This window comes from Pan troglodytes, chromosome 8, assembly GCF_028858775.2.
Source record: "Pan troglodytes isolate AG18354 chromosome 8, NHGRI_mPanTro3-v2.0_pri, whole genome shotgun sequence".
In the NCBI taxonomy this organism is placed as follows: Eukaryota; Metazoa; Chordata; class Mammalia; order Primates; family Hominidae; genus Pan; species Pan troglodytes.
Genome location: NC_072406.2, coordinates 145,843,274 through 145,865,383, shown reverse-complemented (window position 1 = coordinate 145,865,383; position 22,110 = coordinate 145,843,274). Strand labels below are relative to the sequence as shown.

The 22,110-nt window shown below is 50.9% G+C and overlaps 1 protein-coding gene, 1 long non-coding RNA gene and 1 pseudogene across 14 annotated transcripts in view; all 3 read left to right on the top strand.

Annotated features, from left to right (window-relative positions):
• LOC107976215 (uncharacterized) overlaps nucleotides 1–6,145 on the top strand; it is a 97,841-nt gene extending 91,696 nt beyond the window's left edge. Inside the window, exons 6-7 of the long non-coding RNA XR_008537521.2 lie at nucleotides 152–1,415; nucleotides 6,047–6,145. This is a non-coding gene — a long non-coding RNA (uncharacterized LOC107976215). The remainder of the gene's footprint in view (nucleotides 1–151; nucleotides 1,416–6,046) is intronic.
• Nucleotides 6,146–7,233: 1,088 nt separating this feature from the next.
• Nucleotides 7,234–8,099, top strand: LOC107966890 (shadow of prion protein-like; annotated as a pseudogene).
• Nucleotides 8,100–10,419: 2,320 nt separating this feature from the next.
• On the top strand, nucleotides 10,420–22,110 carry SYCE1 (synaptonemal complex central element protein 1). Of its 13 annotated transcripts, none has more exons than XM_063780392.1 (14): nucleotides 10,458–10,631; nucleotides 15,892–15,954; nucleotides 16,687–16,746; nucleotides 17,096–17,170; nucleotides 17,834–17,881; nucleotides 18,130–18,184; nucleotides 18,892–18,981; nucleotides 19,228–19,291; nucleotides 20,004–20,070; nucleotides 20,148–20,271; nucleotides 20,345–20,455; nucleotides 20,614–20,701; nucleotides 20,923–21,087; nucleotides 21,736–22,110. In XM_063780392.1, exons 1-13 carry the CDS (start codon nucleotides 10,556–10,558, stop codon nucleotides 21,058–21,060), a joined length of 1,059 nt encoding a protein of 352 aa, XP_063636462.1. In that variant the 5' UTR covers nucleotides 10,458–10,555; the 3' UTR covers nucleotides 21,061–21,087; nucleotides 21,736–22,110.

Sequence of the window (22,110 nt, the reverse complement as noted above, 5' to 3'; positions counted from 1 at the left end):
CCAGTGGAGCAGGCCTGTTGACCCCATCACACACCACAGCCTAGTCTCCCCACTGTTCTGGAGTGCTCAGAAGTGACTTGCCTGACCAGGAGGGCCATGTACAATTCCAGTAATACTGTGGTGACAGAGTTTGTTTTTCTGGGCTTCCCAGAGCTGCGCCATCTTCAAGGGCTGCTATTTGGTCACTCCTCGTCATCTATGTGGTGGCCATCCTAGAGGACCTGGCTGTCATGGGGACCATCAGAGCCAGCCACCACCTGCACATATCCACACACCTCTTCCGGGCCAAACTCTCGGTGCTGGAGACCCTGTACACCTCGGTCACCGTCCCGAAGCTGTTGGCTGGACTACTAGCACGAGCGAGGACCATCTATCTCCTTCTCGGGGCACCTCACCTGGCTGCTCCTCTTCCTCTCACTCAGCTCCTCTGAGTGCGTCCTCCTGGCCAACATGGACTGTGTCTGGCACCCGGTCATCTGCCACCTGCTGCACTACCCAGCCCATCATGGACTCCATGCACCTGGCTCTGCCTGCACCTGGCCATCAGCGCCCAGCTCAGCAGCTTCCCAGCCTCCTTTGTGTCCATGGCTCTCAACTCCAGCCTGAGGCTCCGCAGCCCCGATGTCCTCAACCACTTCCGTGATATCCCACCCCCACTATGGCTCTCTTGCTCCAGCACCACTACCATAGAAATGCGGACTCAGGCAGCCCAGGTGATCCTTGCGGCTTCCCTGCAGGCAACCACGGTCTCCTACACCCACATCCTGGCCAGATTGCTGAGGATTCCAGAAAGGCCCAGCAGCTAAAGGCCTTCCCCACCTGTGTCTCCCACCTGGGGTGGCGGCTCCTCTAACCTCATCAAGCTGGTGTCAGGGGTCTACTTGGTTGGGATCCCTCTGCTCAAACCCATCATCTACTGCCTGGGGAACTGCAACATCAGGGAGGCCCTGGCCAAACTCCTCCAGGCCCTTCGCCTTTAGAGCTGCAGGAGGGAGAGCTGCCCAATCCCTCTTCCTCCTTCCCTGTGCTCACAGACACTGGTGACCACCCAAGGCAGCCACAGCCCTCTCCCACCAGGGCAGTCAGCAAGTCCTGCCCTCGCCCATATCACCCAGAGTTGCCAAGAGCACAGAGTGGCCACAGGCAAGCATCTCCTTGAGCAGTGGAGGGGCAGAGATGCCAGACCTGGGCCTCAGCACTGCCAGGACAGCTCCTCGCCACGGCAGCTGGGAGCCTCCAGCCCAGGAGAAGCTGGGCCTGGAGCTCACAAGAAGCCCCCTCTCACGGCCTCTCCCCTGACCCTCTCGAATGAACAGCTGCTATGGACGCCAGCCACTCTGCCCAGTCCTCCAGGCCCAGAGGGATGGTCTCCTTGCCATGAGGTCCCAGCTCCTCAGAGCAGAGCCTGAGGCCAGGTGAGCAAAGGGCTCTGGCACATCCAGGCAGCACCACCAAACACACAGGTGCCCCCTTTACTCAGAAACAGGAATGTCATTTTGTGTCCTTTTATTGAAAACTCGATGGGTCTAATGAATAGACAACGTGCCCTTACTTGGTTTCTCTGCCTTTTCTCTCTGGTGCTTGAGGGCAGAAACTAAGTTGACCGAGCACGTCTCTTCCTATTGGGCTGTGGCACCTGGTTGTGGGGAGGTATCTCTCACTTGATTTCACGGTTTTTCCATGCCCCAATCCCACCTTCCTCATCACAGCCACCCAGTGTGATGCATTCAGCATGTGTCCTTGGAGAGAGAGGTACTCAACAGATGCGTGGTGTTGTGTGTGAGTTTTAAATTTATGTCAATGAGTTTTCACTCTAAATCTCCTTTCTTACTATTTTTGTTTTGTATATTTTGAGGTTATGTCATGAAGTGCATACAGATTTAGAAATGTTTTATCATCTTGGTAAATTTAACCTTTCATCACTAAGAGGCATTATTCTTTGTCCCTAGTAGTGCTTTTATCTCAACCTTTAGGTCACAAAGTCTACTTTGTCTGGCATTAATACAGCTACACTGGCTTCTTTTTAGTATTTGCATGGTAACTTTTTTATCTATGCCAATTATTAATCTGCTGCCTCTTAGCTTCTAACCACCCTTCACAGTCAGCTCTGTGACACTGGGACAGGGACTTGACAAACTGCATTTCTGCTTTGTCACCCACTGCCTCTTTCTGTTGAGAAGCCAGCTGCCAGTCTTACTTTTACTCTTTTGCAGGTAATTTGAGTTTCCCCTACTTCTGGAGTTTGTTTGGTTTAAAGCTGTCTTACCTAGGTAGGCTTTTTTTTGTATTTATTGCACTTGGAGTTTGTAATGCCTCTAGAATTCATGATTTAATTTCTTTCATCAGTTTTTGGAACTGATTGGTGATTATTTCCTTAAATATTACACCTACCTCATTCTCTTCTTCCATTGCTTCTATTACATGGCATTGCAGGCCTTTTTACAGTTTACCCTCTGCCTCCCTTTTTTTTTCTGGATATTTTGATCTTCCAGGTTACTAATTCTCTCTCTAGCCATGTCTAATCTTCTGTGTTTTAAAATGTATTTTTTGATTCTAGACTTTCCTTTTTGTCCTTTTAGTTTCCCATTCTCTTCCAAAATTCTCAATCTTCTTTTATTCCTGTAGACATGGACAGGTTCCTACATGAGTTTCTTAATGGTATCCTTGTTCTCGTGTTGGTCTCTGTCTAATCCTTGCAAAGACTTGGTTGTTTTATTATTATGGCTTTCTACAACGTCTTAATATGACATGGTGAGTTACTCTTCTTTGATCTTTTTCAAAATTATTTTGTTAATAGTTATTTTAGGCATTTATTTTTCCATATAGACTTTAGAAACTTTTTGGTTCTGTGCTATTTTGTTACTATCATAACAAAGTGCCACAGACAGGGTGGCTTAAACAACAAAAATTTGTTTTCTCACAGTTTGGCAGGGTTGGTTTCTTCTGCAGCCTCTCTTCTTGGCTTGTAGACACCATCTTCTCCCTACGTCTTCAAAGGGCCATCCCACAGTGGGTGTCTGGGTCCTAAGTTCCTCTTGTTAACGACATCAAGCTCACCTCACCTCATTTAACCTTAGTCACCTCTTTAAGGTCCTATTTCCAAATGCACCCACCCCCTCAGTATTAGGGGTTGGGACTTCAATGCATGAATTTGAGGGAGACACGGTTCAGTTCATAACAGTCTTTTAAAAATTACGCAAAAATTTTTATTGTAATTTCATTAAATTTATGGATCAATTTGTGGTGAACTGTCACCTTCACAATATCCTGTGCATCCTCCATTTATGCAGATTTTCTTTTATATTCTTTAATAACTTTTTGATGTTCTTCATAGAGGTCTTTTACATTGTGGACTGTGGTGAATGGCTTTTTTTTTTTTTTTTTTTTTGGAGGAGTCTTGCTCTGTCACCCAGGCTGGAGTGCAGTGGCGCAATCTCAGCTCACTGCAACCTCCACCTCCTGGGTTAAAGTGATTCTCGTGCCTCAGCCTCCCGTGTAGCTGGGATTACAGGCACGTACCACCATGACTAGCTAATTTTTGTAATTTTAGTAGAGATGGGGTTTCACCATTTTGACCAGTCTGGTCCTGAACTCCTGGCCTCAGGTGATCTGCCCGACTTGGCCTCCCAAAGTGCTAGGATTACAGGCATGAGCCATCATGCCAGACTATGAATGGCTTTTTATCTTATATTTTTTAAAGCTATTTTTTGTTCTGGTAGAGAAATTCTACCATCTTTTAAATCAAAGGTATACATCTGGCTGCAAGTCTAGGGAGTACCTGCTTAATACAGGGATGAGATGTGAGACACCCAGCAGTGCAGAGTGGCAGAGCAGCACCGCCGTGTGCCGGGGACAACCCCACCCTCCACCCGCCTAGCCGCTGACCCAGCATCCTGGGGTCTTCCGACGGCAGGAGCCACCCTCGGCACCAAGTCCCACTCCCAGCAGGAAAAAGGGGGAAAGGACAATAGCACACAGGTTCTGCGCAGCCCCTCTCCTTAGGGGGGACAGAGGCTCTCCCAGGAGCCCCCGACACCCCAGTTGCAGGTTTCACCAGCTATGCCTATGTCCTGTGGCCTCTGCCAGCTGCAGCACTTGTGGTGGAATCAGGTCTCAGGGCTACAGCTGCAGGAGCCACCCCACCTTCCATGGTACAATCAGGTCTCAGGGCTGCAGCTTCAGGAGCCACCGTGCCTTCAACGTGCTGTGTTCTTCTTGGTGGCAGCTCTGCCAATGCTGTGTTAAACAGAAGTGGTGAAAGTAGGCAATCTTTTCATTGGTTCGTATTTTTAAAAATACATTTAAAAGCTCTCCACTACGTATGTCTTCTGAGATTAGCCTTCATCAAAGAAAACATTTCATTTCTATGATGAGTTTTCTCAACATGTTTCACCACAAACGAATGTTGATTGAAATCAAATGCTTTGTCTTTCTCTGCAGAAAACCGTATTTTTCGCCTTTGGTCCACTAATAGGTAAAGCACACTGACATATGTTATGATATAAAACCACCCTGAACCTGACCTGATCGTGGTGATTTGCTTTCTGATGCACCGCTGGACTCATTTTGCTCCTGCTTTATTTAAAACTTTCATGTCTCTACTCAAACATAAAACAGCCTAAATGTTTCTCTTGCACTTCTCTTCTACACCCTAAGATACATCCTATACATCTTAAGATAGAAGGCTTCTGGAATCATAAAATCAGCTGGAGCACCGCCTCCCCCTTGCTTTTCCCATTCTGTGTTCTCGGCCTTGGAACAACTGTTAGATGTTAGAGCCCAAAATGGATCCCCTGGGTCTATCCCCTTTTCTTTCATATTTGCTGCCTTTTTGCCAGAAACATTTCCTTAAATATACAATTCCATCCTTCTGTTGTTTTTTTTTTTTTTGCAGTAACTTTTTAATCTCAAAACTGTCTTTTTTGTCTTATTTCATCTTCACAGTTTCCTGTTCTTATTATATATCTCCCTAATCTGAGTCCATGGATTGGAGTTTTGTTTTGTTTTAATTTTCCTCTGAGTCATTCAAATTTCTCAATCCATTTATTTTCTGTTTCTTTGCCTGGTCTTTCTTTTATGTGATTCAGCTCTCCTTGAATGTCTGATACATTTTCATCCTTTACAATGAAGCCGATGGGTGACAGGAAGACATGCTTCCATGAAAGGCAGTGTTTCACTCCGGAACCTCAGCTCCCGCACACTGGATCCAGATCCACAGCATCCCCAGGACCTCTTCTCCCCTCTGGGTCCTGCCCCCATCTCACTGGCTCCCATCTCAGATTCCCTGTGAGGCTCCACGCTTGGCTTCACACGCAGAGTCTAGGGGTGAGGGGCCCCTCCCAGCCTCTCAGCTGGCAGTCCTGGGCCTGTGCTGGGAAACATGCCCTCCCCGCCCGCAGCCGGAGAAGCTGCATGGCTGTCTTGAGTGGAGGTCACACATCCCCTCCCAGGGCCAGGGGAGGGAACGGTCACAGATGTTCCTCATGAGCCAAAAATAAGCAAGGTCTGGCTGTGGTGCTGTCCACTGCCGGCTCCAGCACCAGGGGTTGCCCAAGAACCCCCTTGACTCCTTGGGGTAAGCAGCTCACTGCTGGCTGTTCTGTGTGTGACCGGGAAGGGGGACTCAACCAGAGTGTGCAGACCTATGATGACCCCCACTTCCACCTCCACGTCCCATGGCCACGGCCCCTCCCTTCCAAGCTCCTTCTGCCTGATGGGCAGCACCCCCTCCCGTCTGGAGTCTGCCGGGGCCCTTCCTGCTCTCCTTGTTAATTTATTTTCTGTCTTGGAGGGAAGCTGGGTGGACCTGCTCAGGTGGCCCCCTAGGGCCAGAAGACCTGTCAGTCACTTTCAAATACATGTTCTTTCCAGCTCTTCCTTGCCAAAGGTTCTAAAAACACTGTTGTCCGTCTCACCCAAAAAGCTAAGCTTCTGTCCAATCCTTAACGGTAGCTATAAATGAGAAGCATAAGCTTGGTTTCCTTCTAACATCCGGCAAGTTAGAAGATAGAACGTATTTCTTCACTTATTCATCACATATTTGCAGGGCACCCCTACGCGGGACAGCAGAGGTCCCAGGCCGGTGCTGCACCTGGAGCCAGGCTCGGAGCTGGCCGCGCGCCCACAGCTGAAACTCACCGGAGGCGCGGCCGCCCTGGGCTGGGAAGACGCCGTCGGCCCAGGTGGCATCAGAACCCACAGGAGGAAGACAGCCAGCCCAGGAGGAGCCATGGGGGGCCTCTGGGGATCGCAAGGGTCGACCCCATCCTCCCTGAAACAAGGCCGGAGGTTGAGGAGGTCTCCGCCCGGCCCCGCAGCTGACAACCGGTGGAGAAACCGCACCTGCCACAGGAGGGGCCACAGGGTGGGCTCGAGCCACCATGGGGCTGGTACAAGCACCCTCTCCGCTCAGGACCTCGGCCCTCATCCCAGGGCACCAGGGCTCACAGGGGGACGGGCCCGGGTGGGGACGAGGGTGTGGAGGGGCAGGAAGCACGGCGGGTGGAGCGGGGCCGGGTGCGGGGGTCATGGGGGACCGCGGGGACGGGGCCTTGTGATGCAGGAGACGGAGGGGGCTGGTGACGGAGGACGGGAGGCCGCAAGGATGGGGGACGCGACGTCCTTTTCCCCTCCCACCGGCTCACCGGGGATGCGCCTCCGCGACTGCCCGCCCCAATCCCAGGGCAGAGGCCTCGCGCAAAACCCAGCCACCGCGGCTCCGCGCTCCGGCTGAGTGTCCGTGCCGCCGCCCGCCCGCTCCTTCCCGCTCGGCCGCGGCCTCAGGGAGGGATACTCCAGCGCGCGGTTCCAACCGAGGCCCGTGGCGGGTAAGGCCAGGAGGCTGGGGCGGGTACGGGGCCGGGAGCGAGGGGCGGCGCGGGGAGGGGATGCAGCCGTCGCCCGCACAGCCGTGTCTGGACGCGGCCCCACAACTCCACCCCGTCCCGCCCCCAGCCAGCTGCTGAACTAGGCAGCCGGGGACGGCATGGAGCACGAGGCACGCGCAAAAGGGACTGTCCCTGGGGTACGGGTCTGCTGGGGCGGAGTCCGCACGGTGTCAGCAGCCGCTTGTCCTCCGTAGCATCCGCAAGGCCCGCACCCAGGCTTTGGCCCCAAAGGTGGGCAGCAGGCCCAGGCACGGCCCGTCCCCGCTCCAGACCCCGATCTGAGCCAGCTCTTGGTCCCCGCTACGGCATCCTCCAAACACAATGCCCCTCCCCCCATGCCGCCTCCCCCCGCCCCCCACATCCCAGCAACGCGTGCAGAGCTCCCTTCCCCAGGCCGGCACCCCCAGCCCAGGGCCTGGACGCCCCCCCAGGCCTGGACGCTCCCAACGCGGCGCTCCTGCCCCGCTTCTACGCCCCCAATCCAGGTGCACAACCTTCAGGTGCAGAACCCTCCTGCCCCACCCGCCACTTCCCAGCGCCTCCCCTAGGCCTAAGTCCCTGATGCTAGAGGTTAAACCACGCCCCCCAGGCCTCAGTGGGCCTCCAAGATGCTGGGGGCACCCTGATCCCACAAAAGACGAGGGTCCCTCTGCTCTCCAGCCCTGAGCCCTCCGCCCCTGGGCACCCGATCTCCATGGAAACTAAGGGCCCTTTCCCTCTCTTCCCGCAGGTTTAGCCCCATGAAGATGAACTGGGCACCCGCGAATGGCTGGGCTCTGCTACGGGCAGCCGCCTTCCTCTGCGTGCGGCCGCGGAGGGCTCCGCGGGGGCTCGAGAGGGGCCTCGAGGGTGTGTGTGAGGCCGGCGCTGTGCTATGGTGCCCCGGGCTCCTCCCTGCGCATGGCTGCGGCCGGGGCGGCGGGCTCAGGCTGGAGAAGGGCCGTGGGACCCGGGGAATGCAGCCTGGAGGACGAGGAGGACTGGGTTCCCGGAGGCAACAGGACTGGCTCGGCATCTACAGCTACTGTATGCGGACTTCAGGCGCTGGACCCATGCGTGGCCTGTGCCTCTGTGTCGGGCTGGGTGGCGCCCTCGGTGCCCTGGGGCTGCTGCGGCCCTAGGTCTGGCTGGGCTCGGGGACCACATCTGGCCCCCAGGCCGCACCGTCCCCCAGGATCCTCCGGCCTGGGCTCCCCCTTCCTCCCTTGCCCACAGTCTTGGAGTCCCAGTGGGTGCAGGAGCTGGTGGCTGTCCCTGTGGACCCGCCATCCACCGTCCTGCCCATGCCGCCTCGCCATCCACCTGCCTGCCCACGCTGCCTCAGCCTCCCACCTCCCACCTAGAGGAGACCATGGGCCCTGCCCCACCCGCTCCAGGATGTTAGGGTCCCCTCAGCCAAAAAGGCAGTGGCCTGTGGCTCCTGTACCAACAGCCCAGCCACGCTCCAGCGCCGCCCAAAGGGAGGTGCCAAGGCCAGGAACCCAAGCCACCCGAGCTCCCCTCGCCTGCCCAGGTAACCCATGGGCAGGGAGGTGACCGCAGGCTGGTTCTGCCACTGAGGCCCTGAGGAATCAGGCCCTCCCCAAAAGAAGTAATGAAATGGACCAAAGGACTTAAGAATTTGGGGGGAAGTGAGGGGAAAACGTTAGGTGCTAACCACCTGCCCAGAAGAGTGGATCTCACAGCCCAGGAACATTCCCAAGCAGGAAAACCGTCCATCGAGGAACACTAACCCTAAAACTAAGCACAACCCCTACCCCTAACCCCTGACCCTAACGCTGACCCTTAACCATAACCCTTAACCCTAACCACTAACGCAAAACACTAACCCTTAACCCTAACCCCTAACCCTAAACCCTAACACCTACCCCTACCTCAAGCACTAAACCCTAGGCCTAAACCTTAACCCTAACCACTAACACTAACCCATAACCCTAAGCCCTAGCCCCAACCCTAAACTTGACCCTGAACCCAAGCCTCCAACCCAACCCCAACACAAACCCCTAACCCTAACCCCTAATTCTAGCCCTAACCCCTAAATCCAACCCCAACCCTTGACTGGACCCCTGACCCCTAACCCTAACCTCAACTCATAACCTCAACCCCTACTCCTACACCTAACCCCTAACCCTAATGCTAGCCATAAACCTAGCCCCCGAACCCAAACTCGAACCTACCCCAACCCCTAAAACCCTAACCCGAACCGTAACCACAAACCGTAACCCGCAACGCTACCCCTACACCTACCACTACCCCACCCCTAACCCCTGACACCGAACCCTGAAGCTAACCCTAACCATAACAACACTAAGCCTAAGCCCTAACCCTTAACCCAACTATAACTCCTAATGCTAACCCTAACCCTTAACTCTAACCCCTTACCCTAAACTGTAACCCCTAACCCTAATCCCAACCCCAACATGTAACCCTAACCCCTATCCCCTACCCTAAAACCCTAACCCCTAACCCTTACAAACCTTAGCCAAATCCCAAACCCTAACCGCTACCCCTGACCCTAATCCCCTAGCCCCCAAACCCTAATCCCAAACCCTAACCCTAATACCCTAACCCCAACACTAAAACCCTGACCCTAACCGTAAAACCCTACCCCTACCCCGACCCTAGCCCAACCCTAATCCTACCCCAATCCTTCCCCTACCCCTAACACTAACCCCAAACCCTAATTCTAACCCCACTCCTAACCCCAAAACTAACTTCTAGCCCCTAAACCCTAATCCCAACCCTAACACAAACCCCAACCCCAACCCTAACTCTAACCTTAATCCCTAGCTCTAATCTGTAGCCCTAACCCTAAACCCTAAGGTAACCTTTTACAGGTTAGGATTCGAGGCTTCGTGTTTAGGACAGGCAGGTGTTCTGAGGTCTCCCACTCACCTGCATGGTAAAGTTCTTCCCCTGGCTCTTCACAACCAGTCGCGATGCATCGCGTCCTCCCCTGGCCGGTGAAGGGCTGGGTTCTCCAGAAAGCCTCGGCTCCTCCTCCCTCCTCCCAGGGCCCTCTGGGCCTCCACGGTGTCCCCAGCGCGGCAGGGACCGTGCAGAAGGGACCGTGGGCTTGTGGCCGGCCTCGGCCACTGTGGGCATGGAGCTCACGGGAACGCGGCCTAGGGGCAGGCTACGCTCCTCTGCGCGCGCAGGAACAGCGGGCCCGGCGGGGGCTGCCGGAGATTTCACTCGCTGGGGCCCGTGCACTCCCGCGGCGGTGTGGTCCCGCAGAGCCGCAACCTCATGAGGCTACCGGGGCCACAGCGCCTTGTGGAGTCATCCGTCAGACACGCACACTTCACAGGAAGCTTCGGCGCTACACATGCGTACTGCTCGTTGGTGGGGAGGGCCTCCAGAACCAGGGCCTGTCCCCCTCGGAAGCCAGCGCACATGCGCGGGGGCACCCGGCAGCGGGCCAATCGCAAGCCTGGACGGCCGCACATGGCCCTGGCGGGCTTACCGCCGCGTTTGTTGCCCTCGCGCCTTTACGCATGCGCACTAGCTGCCAGGCAGGCCTGCGGGAGAATTACCTCACATCTCCAGGCGCGCGCAGGAGTGCATTGCGCAGGCGCGCTGCCTGGAGTCCTGCCCCCAGCAGCGGTTGCTCCAATCACCACTGGAGGCTCCCTCCCGGGGCACCCTCGCTGGCGAGCTGAGAGGAAATGGCGGGGAGGTCCCTGACATCGAAGGCCGAGGCCACCGCAGGAGCCATGGACAGGGCTGAGAAGGCCGGAGGTAGTGGTGGGAGGCAGGGAACTGTGTGTGAGGGTCTGACCTCGCCGAGGCGGGGCAGGGTTGGGGCGGGGGTGGCGGCTGCTTCTTCCTGTCAGTCCTGATGCTGCTGATTGAGACTTAGCGGGTTTCTTCAGAAAAATTTCGGCCAAGATGAGGGAGTGCTTGCCCGCACACCCCCCACTTTGTCTTAAAGCATTGAACTGTTATTATAGTTGCTCCAATTTTGGTTTAGGTAATTAGTCAAAAGACATCCCTTCCCGTTGTCCCACAGACTTTACATACACACCTCTTAAAACAAAAAGGACATTTTCCTGACGCTCCCAATCCCAAGGGAATTCCTAATTCCACATTCCTCTCCCTAGAACCAGCAAGTGACCAGATTTCCCAGTCGCACTAAACTGGTTCTTGACAGTGGGACCCCCCACCCAGCATCCCGACGCCCCGGGGAGCCGGGGGAGGCCGACTCCACGCAGATCCCCCGTTTGTTTCTCCCTGACCCCGACCTGCCATAGTGGCTCCTACCTCACCCTGGGAAGGGAGGGACAGGCAGCTGGTCAGAGTTGTACAGAAGTCCAGAAATTGCAGCTCAACAAAGAGAAAGGATACTGTCCTGGCCGTTTCCACTTCAGGACACTGTGTGCCTCTGGGTGTTTTGTGAGGATTTTCAAACTTACAGAAAAGTGGAGAGAATTGTACGGTGACGTCCCTCCTGCTGTCACTCAGCTTGTCACTCTGTCCTGAGATCATCTGTCCCCCTTGAGTTAAAACGCTGCAATTAACAAACGTCAGTGGCTGCCTCCAGCCCTACCTGCGTGAATGCCATGGCAGGTGCTCTGTCGTGTTCTTACAAAATGAAGGTTTGAATACTGAAACAAGCTTAGCACAGAAAGCATCCCTACAGTGAGATGTGGCACAGTGAAAGCCCCAGCGAAGGACAAGGCAAGTGAACAGGACAGACGCAAACGTATCCCTTTCATTAAGCACCTGCTGGCCCGCCAGTGTGCTAGCCTTTCAGTATCATGGCTCCATGTTCCTCACATAACCTAGTATATTTAGATAAGTTTTAACCAATGTCACTTGTGCCTTAGTTCAAACTGCTACAACAGAAATGCCATTATTTCTCACAGTTTTCGAGGCTAGAAGTTCAAGATCAAGGTGCAATTCAGCGTCTGGTGGGGGCCTGCTTCCTGGCTATAGACTTCTGTCTTCTCATTGTGTCCTCATGTTGGGGAAGTTGCTGCAGACCTCTCTGGTCTTATAAGGGCACTAATCCCATTGCTGAGGGCCCTACTCTCATGACCTAATCACCTCCCAAAGGCCCCACCTCCTAATGCAGTCACACTAGGGGGTTAGGATTTCAACATACGGACTATGGATGGGGGCACAAACATTCAGTCTATAGTGACCAGCTACAGAAGAAATTTAAAGGACAAGATTCCAGTTTTAGTCTATCTGTTTTAAAAAGGAAGTAGGGATGTTATCTAGGGTCAGTGACACTAGATACATTTTAGTAAAAGGTCTATTAGTCTTCACCTAACTGGCTGCAGTTATTACTAGAAAGGGGAATGACTGGGGAAAGGGAATGTTGGTGTTTCAATTTTTTCTTCATGCTTTTTCACACATGCCAATTACTTGAATAATTTAAAACTTAATGCAAAAATTTATGAGCAGTAATTTTTGTAAGATTTCAGGTAAGACCAAAATGAGGGGACTCCATAAACTCAAAAATAAGCATTTCACAAAATTTTATGCTTGATTTTTTTTTTGAGACGAGATTGTGCTTTGTTGCCCAGGCTGGAGTGCAGTGGTACAATCACTGCTCACTGCAGCCTTGACCTCCTGGCCTCAAGAGATTCTCCCACCTCAGCCTCTTGAGTAGCTGGAATCACAGGTGCATGTCGCCATGCCCAGATAATTTTTTAAAATTTTTTATTTGTAGAGATAGGGTCTTGCTGCATTGCTCAGGCTGCTCTTGAACTCCTATGCTCGAGCAGTCCTCCTGCCTCAGCCTCCCAAAAGTGCTGGTATTATGGATGTGAACCACTGAGCCTGGCCTTATGCATGTATGCATGATTTTTAATGGCTGTAAATGATTTCATCCTGTGTATGTGCTATAATTTATTTAACAAATCCCCTAAGGCATATTTAGGCTTCTTCCAGTTTTTCACTATTATAAACAATATAGTGATGAACACCTTGCCCATTAGCCATATCCAGAATTACTTAGGACATAGTCTTAGAAAATAAGATGCACCCAAACTTTTGATATTTACTATCAGAAAGTTTGTAAGGAGACACCTTAATTTTGCATATCTGGTTGACAAAGATAAACACATTTGGAAACATAGGTGATTGGTAAAAATGAAAAACTGGGCATCTTGTATACATCAGTGGAAGGTAATTTGGTATTGTCAATAAAAACTGTTACAAACTTTGGTCAGGTGCCTCTGAGCCTTCTCAACCATGCCTCGGCCTTGGCCTGTGATAGGGTTTGGATCTGTGTCCTCACCCAAATATGTTGAATTGTAATCCCCAATGTTGGAGTTGGGGCCTGGTGGGAGGTGGTTGGATCACAGGAGACCAATTTTATTTAGATAGTGACTACCTATCTTTTAACTGGATCTCTGAGCTCTGGGAAGAGGCCACACTGAATCCTGGGTCTCCAAAAAGGGAGAATTATTATGAGGCTCGACCACATGGATGCTTTTACAGTGTACTTAAAAAACATTAAAAAAATATTTCTAAGTGTCTAAAATATACTCTTCCTTAAAAATGCAGGAGTAGCTTCTGTTGCAATAATTAGTAAACAAAAAAATCAGGTAACACAATACAAAAGCAAGCAGTTTGAGAGCTGACATGTGTGTTTACACTCTTGGGGATACATAAGGAAAAACAATTTTCTCCACAAAAGGGAGTCTGGTGCCTTCTCCATTTTCTTTAAGGAACCTCAGACTATTATAAACTATTTTAGGTCCCTCATGCAGCAGAGCGTGCAAGGGAAAGGAGAGACAGCAGAACTAAATGAAGAAAATAGCATTCAGTCAACTGAAAAGAAAAAAAAACTTTTGCCCAAAAAACACAAGGTCCTAGGAGAGAGAAAAAAGAAAAATGAAGCCCTTTTAAATACACACACACACACACACACACACACACATATCTTGGATGTTAGCTTTTAATTAAGATGACTTTTAACCATTTGAGTTTCTTTTTAAAAAATTTTTAAAATCTCATCAACATATTTCAGCTAGGACAAATAGCTGCTATTTCAGAAGTACCAAGTATCAAACCAGAAAGGTCTTGATTTAGGAACCAAACCCAGGCTGTCATGGAAAAAACAAGACAGAACCTTAGCTATGGAACTGCAGTTGGGGTGACAGTCCTTTCTCTTTCAGTTTGGCCTGGCTAGCAAAAAGGTGGCCTTGTTATGTAAATAAATCCCCTTAAGTAGTCAAAATCAAAAATCTTCCCCCCCTTTTTTCCTTTTGCTGGCTGTTTTTTCTTCCCCCACCACCCCTTTTCTGGTGGGAATTTAGCCACTTCAGAGGCCTTGTTCCACATAATTTGGAACTTTCCTTTGGATTTGATCAAGTCAGAATTGGCCAAACCCAATAGGAAAAGGACCAAAACAACAAAAACAGAAAGAAACAACAACAACAAAAATACCAGTTAAGCAAAACAAACAAATGATCACACAACTTGTATGGTTACTGGACACTCTAATGGTAAGGAAAAATTAAGACCAGCTGGTTAATTTTACCTTTAGCCAAGACAAACCCCAATTCAGTTACTTACATAGGGATGGGTCTTAGGCTGAAGACTGCTCTCTATCATCTTAGAAGCAGGAAAAAAACCCTCAAACTTGTCTTCCTTGTTGGGAGCGAGTTCAAACTCCAGAAAGGAACTTTCATGGAAGCAGGAAAACTTGCCTTCCTTGTTGGAAGCAAGTAAAACTCCAAAAAAAGAGTAGAGTTGATTAGAAAAATAAACTTTGGATCTGGAGCGAATTTTGGGAAATGAGGGATTCCCTGGACGGGGGACTTCCAGAACTCAGCAACTTGTCATATTAGTTTGAGCCATAAAGATAGCTCAAGCTGCTAGCAAGCACTGATAGGATATTTGTCAAAGGTCAGGGGCACCTCTACTCAGAATCCCTTTGTGGTTGCCAAAATGTGAAACCCAAAAATCTGAGACAGGTCTCAGCCAATTTAGGAAGTTTATTTTACCAAAGTTAGGGATGCATGCCTCTGACACGGCCTCAGGAGGTCCTGATGACCTGTGCCCAGGGTGGCAGGGTGGTCAGAGCACAGGTTGGTTTTATGCTTTTTAGGGAGACATGAGACACGAATCAACATATGTAAGATGAACATTGGTTCGATCTGGAAAGGTAGGACAACTCAAAGCAATGATGAGACAACTTGAAGCAGGGGGGTTGGCTTCAAGGTCATAAGTAGATAAAAAGACAAATGGTTGTATTCTTTTGAGTTTCTGATTAGCCTTTCCAAAGGAGGCAATCAGATATGCATTTATCTGAGTAAGAAGAAGGATGACTGAATTATTTTCAGATATTTATTTTACAAAATCGGATATGCATTTATCTCAGTGAGCAGAGGGATGACTTTGAATTGATTTATTTTCGAAGATTTATTTATAAAAAGATTTATTTTCCTTTCACAATGTTAATGCCATAAATAGTAATTTCTTAGATCTACTAATTTTAATGTTAAAAATAGGTTCCAATAGTGATTATAAAAAATTAACATGAAATATTTTATGGGGAAATTTCAGGGTTAGTATTGGTTGTATGTAGGAAAGCTTGTTTGTATTTATGTATGTTTTTAACCTAACATCTTAATGCATTTTGTTACTAATCCTTATGGTTTTGTAGAAAACTCTCTAAGAACTTCCTAGATTATGTCATCTGCCAGTTACAGTGATTTTTGACTCCTTGCTCCAGTTTTTTATACCCTCATTTTTTTTCTTGAATTATATCAGGAGCTTTGACCTTACTTTGAACAGCCTCAGCAGTGAGAGTTCACCCCTGCCCTCACCCAGAGTTTTACAAAGAGGATATCTGGTATAATTTTACCTTATAGGGAAAAGCTGACCATGGAGGAGCCCGATTCATCTAGTGTACTGTCCACCTCAGGACAAGGAGAAGGGGCACCACTCTGGCTGGAGACCTGCCCTCAGCCTACCTCAGTCTCAGCCCAGGGGTGGCCTCTCGCCCTGCTTGATTCTGAAATGTTTGGTTTTGTCTCCACAGGGCAGGACACGTCCTCACAGAAAATTGAAGACTTGATGGAAATGGTGCAAAAGCTGCAGAAAGGTCATGTGTCTCCTTTGTGTGAGGCACAGCCTGAGGTTTGGGGCCAGGCAGATGTGGGTTTAATTTCAGGCCCCACAATGTACGAATTTGGGAAATAATCCTCTTCACCTTCTCTTTCTTTTAAAACTTAATTACTTAAACTAAATATAGGGCCCCATGATTCAAAATTAAAGAAGCAAAAGGGTATAGAAGGCAAAATGTGTTCCCAAAACCCTGTCCCAAACCTCTCGCTGGTCACCCATCTGGCTCCACTGCAGTCCATTAGATCCAGAAGTTGCCACCTTCACTTCCCTTCCTTCCCCCTCACCCGCTACTCCCTCTTTGCTCGCTAGGCTCCTGCCAGCCATGTTCCCACCTCATGATGGGTCTTTGCACTGACTACCTCCCAACCCCACCCAAACTGCTGCAGGGCCTGCCCCCCCACCACTTGATTTGGGGCCCTCATGATACCTTCCCATATCTCAGGAGCACTTCCCACTCCTTTGCTCTTTAGCCCCCCTTGCCCTACTTTATTTCTCTTGAACACGGTTACCACAGCCCCATTCAGTATCTTATTGTGTCTGTTCCCAGTCTTGCCCACCCAGAATGTGAGCCCCGTGAGGGCCCCACAGAGCACCTGCTTGCAGGAGGTACTCAATAGATCTGTGTTGCGTGAAAGCAGCAGAGACACAAGGCTGGCAACCGCCCCACCTCTGCCTGCCCTGTCAACTCAACCTCCTTTCCTCCCTGCAGTGGGAAGCCTAGAGCCCCGAGTTGAGGTCCTGATTAACCGGATTAATGAGGTCCAGCAAGGTGAGTTCAGGGGCCTTGGCTGCCAGCTAGGACCAGCTACATGGTTTGCGGGGCTCAGTGCCAAGTGAGAATGCAGCGTCCCTTGTTCCAAAGTTACTGGTTATTCACAACAGCAACAGCAGAGCCTTAAATTAAGTACAGGGCATTTCAGCATGCGACTGCCATAGTTACATGCCCATGATCCTGGCCCTGCTATCAGCAGAGCCTGGCAAGGAGAGCTGGAAGCCTCGTTTCCTACTCTATAAAATCTAGGCCACTATAGATTTACCTGAAGGCAAATGAGAAATGTCACTGTTGGCAAGAGAATAGAGGCTGCACTCACACAATGTTTTTCTGCTCTTTGGTGAAGCAAAAAAGAAAGCCAATAAAGACCTAGGAGAGGCCTGGACCATCTGTGAGGCCCTGCAGAAGGAACTGGACTCGTGTAAGAGAGCCGGGGGTCACCCAGATGTCCCCACAGTGTCTTAAGCCTCCCCTAACCCTGTATTCCAGATGATCAGCATCCTTGCCATGGCCAAGGGTCCTGTACCCTCTCTAGCCTCATGTCCTGCCAATCTCCCCCTCTCCTCTTTGCTTGTGGGAGTGTTCAGGAAACACCCTCCAACCTCATTCCCACCTCAGGGCTTTTGCCAGACGCTGTCTGTGCTTCCTCAGATAATACAGGTTCCTCTTTCCTCACATCATCAGCTCTAAGTTAGAATGTCCCCAGACAGGATGACTGGCATTCCCCAATCATCCCATTTAAAGATGGCACCCTGCCTCCATCTGGTCACATGCCCCATCCTATTTGATGTGTTTCTTTATAGCCCTTATCCCACTTCATGGGTGTTGGTATTTTTTCTCTCCTCCCCATGTAAAAGCATGGGCATCCTCCAGGGCCCTCACAGCCACCCTCTGTAAATGTGAAGGCCCTTTGGTGCTTACAGGGAATGTGGGCACCAGAGGGTAGGGAGGGGCTCACCTCAAGTGGTTTACATTTGGGTTGGGGCCAAGGCTGTGCCCAACTTCCCATGTGACCGTGAGCAAGCCCCATCCCTGAGGGTGCAGTGCATAGTCCCTGATGCCAAAATGTGTCACTGTTTTCTAGTGCATGGAGAGAAAGTACACCTGAAGGAGATCTTGAGCAAAAAACAAGGTATTTGCCGCTCCCCTGTCTCCAGGCTTGTGCCTTTGCCAACCCACAGAAGCCCACTCTCCCTATGGCAGCTGAAGCCTTTTGAAACCTGTCCCAGCTTGCCTCTCTCCTGTGGCTTCCACCAGACATGTAGTAAATGTTAAAGCTCAATCAGGTGTCCACAGACCTGACATGATCTGGCTGTGTTCCCCCTGCCAAAACCCGATACGTTGACAGGTTCTCATAGGGCCCTGTTGCTCTCCCTACAGAGACCCTGAGGATCCTCCGGCTGCATTGCCAGGAAAAGGAAAGTGAGGCACACAGGTAAGAGCTTCCAGCTGAGCCTAACTGTGCACTACCTCTTTATTCTGGTAGGGCAGAAAGAGGCAGGAAGATGAATCTGAGACCCACAGCTCTCATTGTTTCCCTCTAAACAATGGAGAGTCCAAAGAATGTCTTTCCCCTTTGGCTCCAACAGCTGGCAGTAGTGTTAAGGGTAACTCTCTCAATGGCAAGACATTCATTTGCTAAATTATCAATTAAATTTCTTCAGCTGGTTTTTATTTTTTGCCTTTTACTCTTCGTCATACTCCTTGGATGTCTATTCACTCATCTGTCTGTTCATTTAGGCATTGAGCCAACCATTTGTCCATTCTCTCTCCATTCATCCATTATCTTTTCATCCACCCATCGATTTGTCCATCCATTTCTCCACCTCCTGATTTAGCTCATTTGTTACCAGAGGCCCCAGGCCCTGGCACACTGAGATTTCAGCTCTTTGGGAAAACGAGATGCTACTAAGATGTGTGTGCATTTGCTCACCTGACCATGTCCACATTAATCTCTCTTAACCTGACAACAATACTTCCAGGGGGCAAATGGTCATGTCACTCCCTACCTACCACATGTTACAGAGAAGGACCTTAATGTAGAGGGAAAAAATAGCCTCAATAGAGGGAGGCAGAAGCCCCAGCCCAGTGCCCTCCTGGGGCTTAAGAGAACATGGCTGAGGGCTGCCTCGCCTCTCCCAGGAAGCACACCATGTTGCAGGAGTGCAAGGAGAGAATTTCTGCCCTGAACTTGCAGATTGAAGAAGAGAAGAACAAACAGAGACAGCTGAGGTAAACCTTAGCATCTAAGGCAGGGGGTTTGGATGGCCAGTAGTTGGGATATAATGTCAAAGATGGGGGTTAGAAAAGCTGGCTACACTGAGCCATGGAGGTTCAAGGTGGTGAAGATGTTCCCAGTGGAGCAGAGACCATGGGCAAAGCACCCCAAAGTCTGTGCCTGAAGAACCACAGACTTGAACAGGCTGTGAAGGTGATGATTTCAGCCCATATCCCCTCATGCCTGTGGTTGGCCCCCAGGTTGGCATTCGAGGAACAGCTGGAAGATCTGATGGGCCAGCACAAGGACCTCTGGGACTTCCACGTGAGTCTCGCAAAGCCACTCCTCCCCCTTCCACATCTTCCCTAGCAGCACCAGGCCCAAACGGTCACTTCTTCCTCTCACCTGCCACAACCAGTCGCCAAGCAAGCCCTGGTGGTGCTAAGATCGACATTGCCTGAATCCAGTCCCTTGTCACCTCCTTGTGACCCTGCTGCTCAGTGGTCAGGGGGATCTCTGATGAGACCAAGGTCAAGTCTTCCATCACTGTCCGTGGATGTGTCTGGGACCATCACGGGCACAAAGGAGACAACGAGGATAAGCAGTCCGTGTTTGTCCCCCAGGAGGATCCTAGGCACTGAACAAGAAAATAGACAGTGAGTGTTAGGAAGGAAGGGCTCAGTGAGGAGGTCACACCAGGACAGAGGGGAGTGGGGAGGAGCTGCAGAGCTAAACCGGTACCTGATCCTCCAGAAAACAGCCAAGACTCACAGTGCTTGCAGGTTTATCTGTTGTAAATAACAATCCATGAGCATCCCCACTGCAGTACCGCAGAGATGTGGGATGACAGAAGTGCACAGGGAGGGAATGGCCAGTGCCATGGCCCTGAGGCTGTACTGTAGCTGGTGTGCACAGAGGGGCAGAGTTGTTGGAAGTGAGGCATAGTGAGTAAGTACGAAACAAGATCCAGATAGCCTTCTTTGAGGCATGGGGGAAAGCCAAGAGGAGTGGACAGGCCTCTTTTCTGCCCCCTCAGAGGCCAGAGCGGCTGGCAAGGGAGATTTGTGCCCTGGACAGCAGCAAGGAGCAACTGCTCAAGGAAGGTGAGACCAGGGAAGGTGGATGGCCCATATCTGACCTCATGTGCCCTCATGTGCTCACCTGCCCCTTTGTGCTGCAGAGAAGCTGGTCAAGGCGACACTGGAAGACATGAAGCATCAGCTGTGTTCCCTGTGTGGGGCTGAGGGCCCCTCCACCCTTGATGAGGGACTCTTTCTCCGCAGCCAGGAGGCTGCAGCCACAGTGTAAGATGTGGAGGGGAAGAGGGTGGGAGGAGGGAGTGGCCGGTGCTGACCACCCCCTACTGGGCCCCCCCAGGCAGCTGTTTCAGGAAGAGCACAGGAAGGCTGAGGAGCTCCTAGCAGCTGCTGCCCAGCGCCACCAGCAGCTGCAGCAGAAGTGCCAACAACAGCAGCAGAAGCGGCAGAGGTGCGTGTGGAGGCCCTGTCCCCGCAACCCCCACCAGGAAGGTGACCGATATTGTATCTCCTCTCTCCACCTTCTGTCTCTCTGACTCTTGAAAACCTCTTGTCCCTCCTCCACCCTTTCCTCCTCTTCCTTCCCCCATCCTACCTCTTCCTGTCCAGGCTGAAGGAAGAGCTGGAAAAGCATGGAATGCAAGTCCCTGCCCAAGCCCAGAGCACACAAGAGGAAGAGGCTGGCCCAGGAGATGTGGTAAGCCCCAGAAGTGGGCGTCAGGGAACAGAGAGAGCTACTGAAGGGACCGCGGAAGGGGCGGGAGGACAAGGGAGGGGGACCTGGGACTCCTCAGAGGATGGTCTATGGGGAGGGGCTTTCCCATAGTGGGTCCACCCAAGGTGGTAATGGGGCAGGAGGGGACCATGTGGCCATGGGGATGGGTGTAAAGTCCCACCCTGGACACTAACCTCCTGCAGGCCAGTCCCAAGCCCCTAAAAGGAGAAAGACCTGGAGCTGCACTCCAAGCAGGGCCTGATGTCCTCATAGGCCAGGAGGACACGCTCCACCCCGACCTTAGCCCAAGGGGCTTTCAGGAAATAAAGGAGCTATTTTGATACGGCCCGTCTCAGCTAAGTCTACTGGTGAGGAGTAGGGGTCGGGCCCAAGACCCCCCAGTCTCCTGTGACTGATTGAAGCCTTGGCTTGACTCTGCCTCTTGGTCTGGGCCAGAGGTACATCACAGGTTTTCAATAAATGCTTCCTTAACCTCCTGGTCTCTGGATTGCTCATCTCTGGGACCTGCCAGCTTCTTCTGGGTCCGCAGGCAGAGGGATGCAGGCCCGAGACTCTCTCACAGTGGGCCCAGGAGGTCTGGAACCCACATGCATACACACATACGCATACCTTGTGATTATTTCTTCAATTCCTTCATTACAGGTCTGGACTACACAGACTCCCTGAAATTAAAAAAATAAAATAAAAATGAGGATCAGTGAGCTGGGGTTCAAAATCAGTCGGTTCCATATGGTAGTCCCCACTGGTTAGCTGTGTAGTTTGTGCTCTCAAGAACACAAAATGTATAACTCAGGCACTTTTGGACAGGAAGAGGATAGAAATCCTCAGCTTGCAGGGAGTCAATCAACTAGGATGTAAGTCATGTGCATCTGATACATGTTTCAAATTCACTGAAATGCGTTGACCCAATCAAGACCAATGGTGGAAGTCAAAGTCTGCATCTCCTGAGTCAGAATGCACTGAAGTAATGACAAAGCGATCCCTTTTCTTGACAGGCTCCCAGACCAGGTAGACCAGTGACATGGTGGAGTTGAAGAGAGAGGCTCACTGCAGAGCACTGTTTCCATGGAAAAATGGAACATGGCAAAGTGCAGAAATTCTTCAGTCAGTCCAGGACAGATGAGTTCTCTAAGATGCAGTTAATCGTACCTGTCTAAAACAAACTGGCAATACACTATCAAACATGACTTTTAAATCAAGTGGAAGTTAGAAAATATATTGAACTGAGTGGCAATGAAGACCACATTTTAAAACTGTAATTCAGTTAAGCCCACAATTAGAAGGAACTTTAGCTTTTATTGGTTCACCACAATTTTTTTAAAAATCAACCAATGATTGTTCAGTTAATGAATAAAAGGCCTTTGACACAG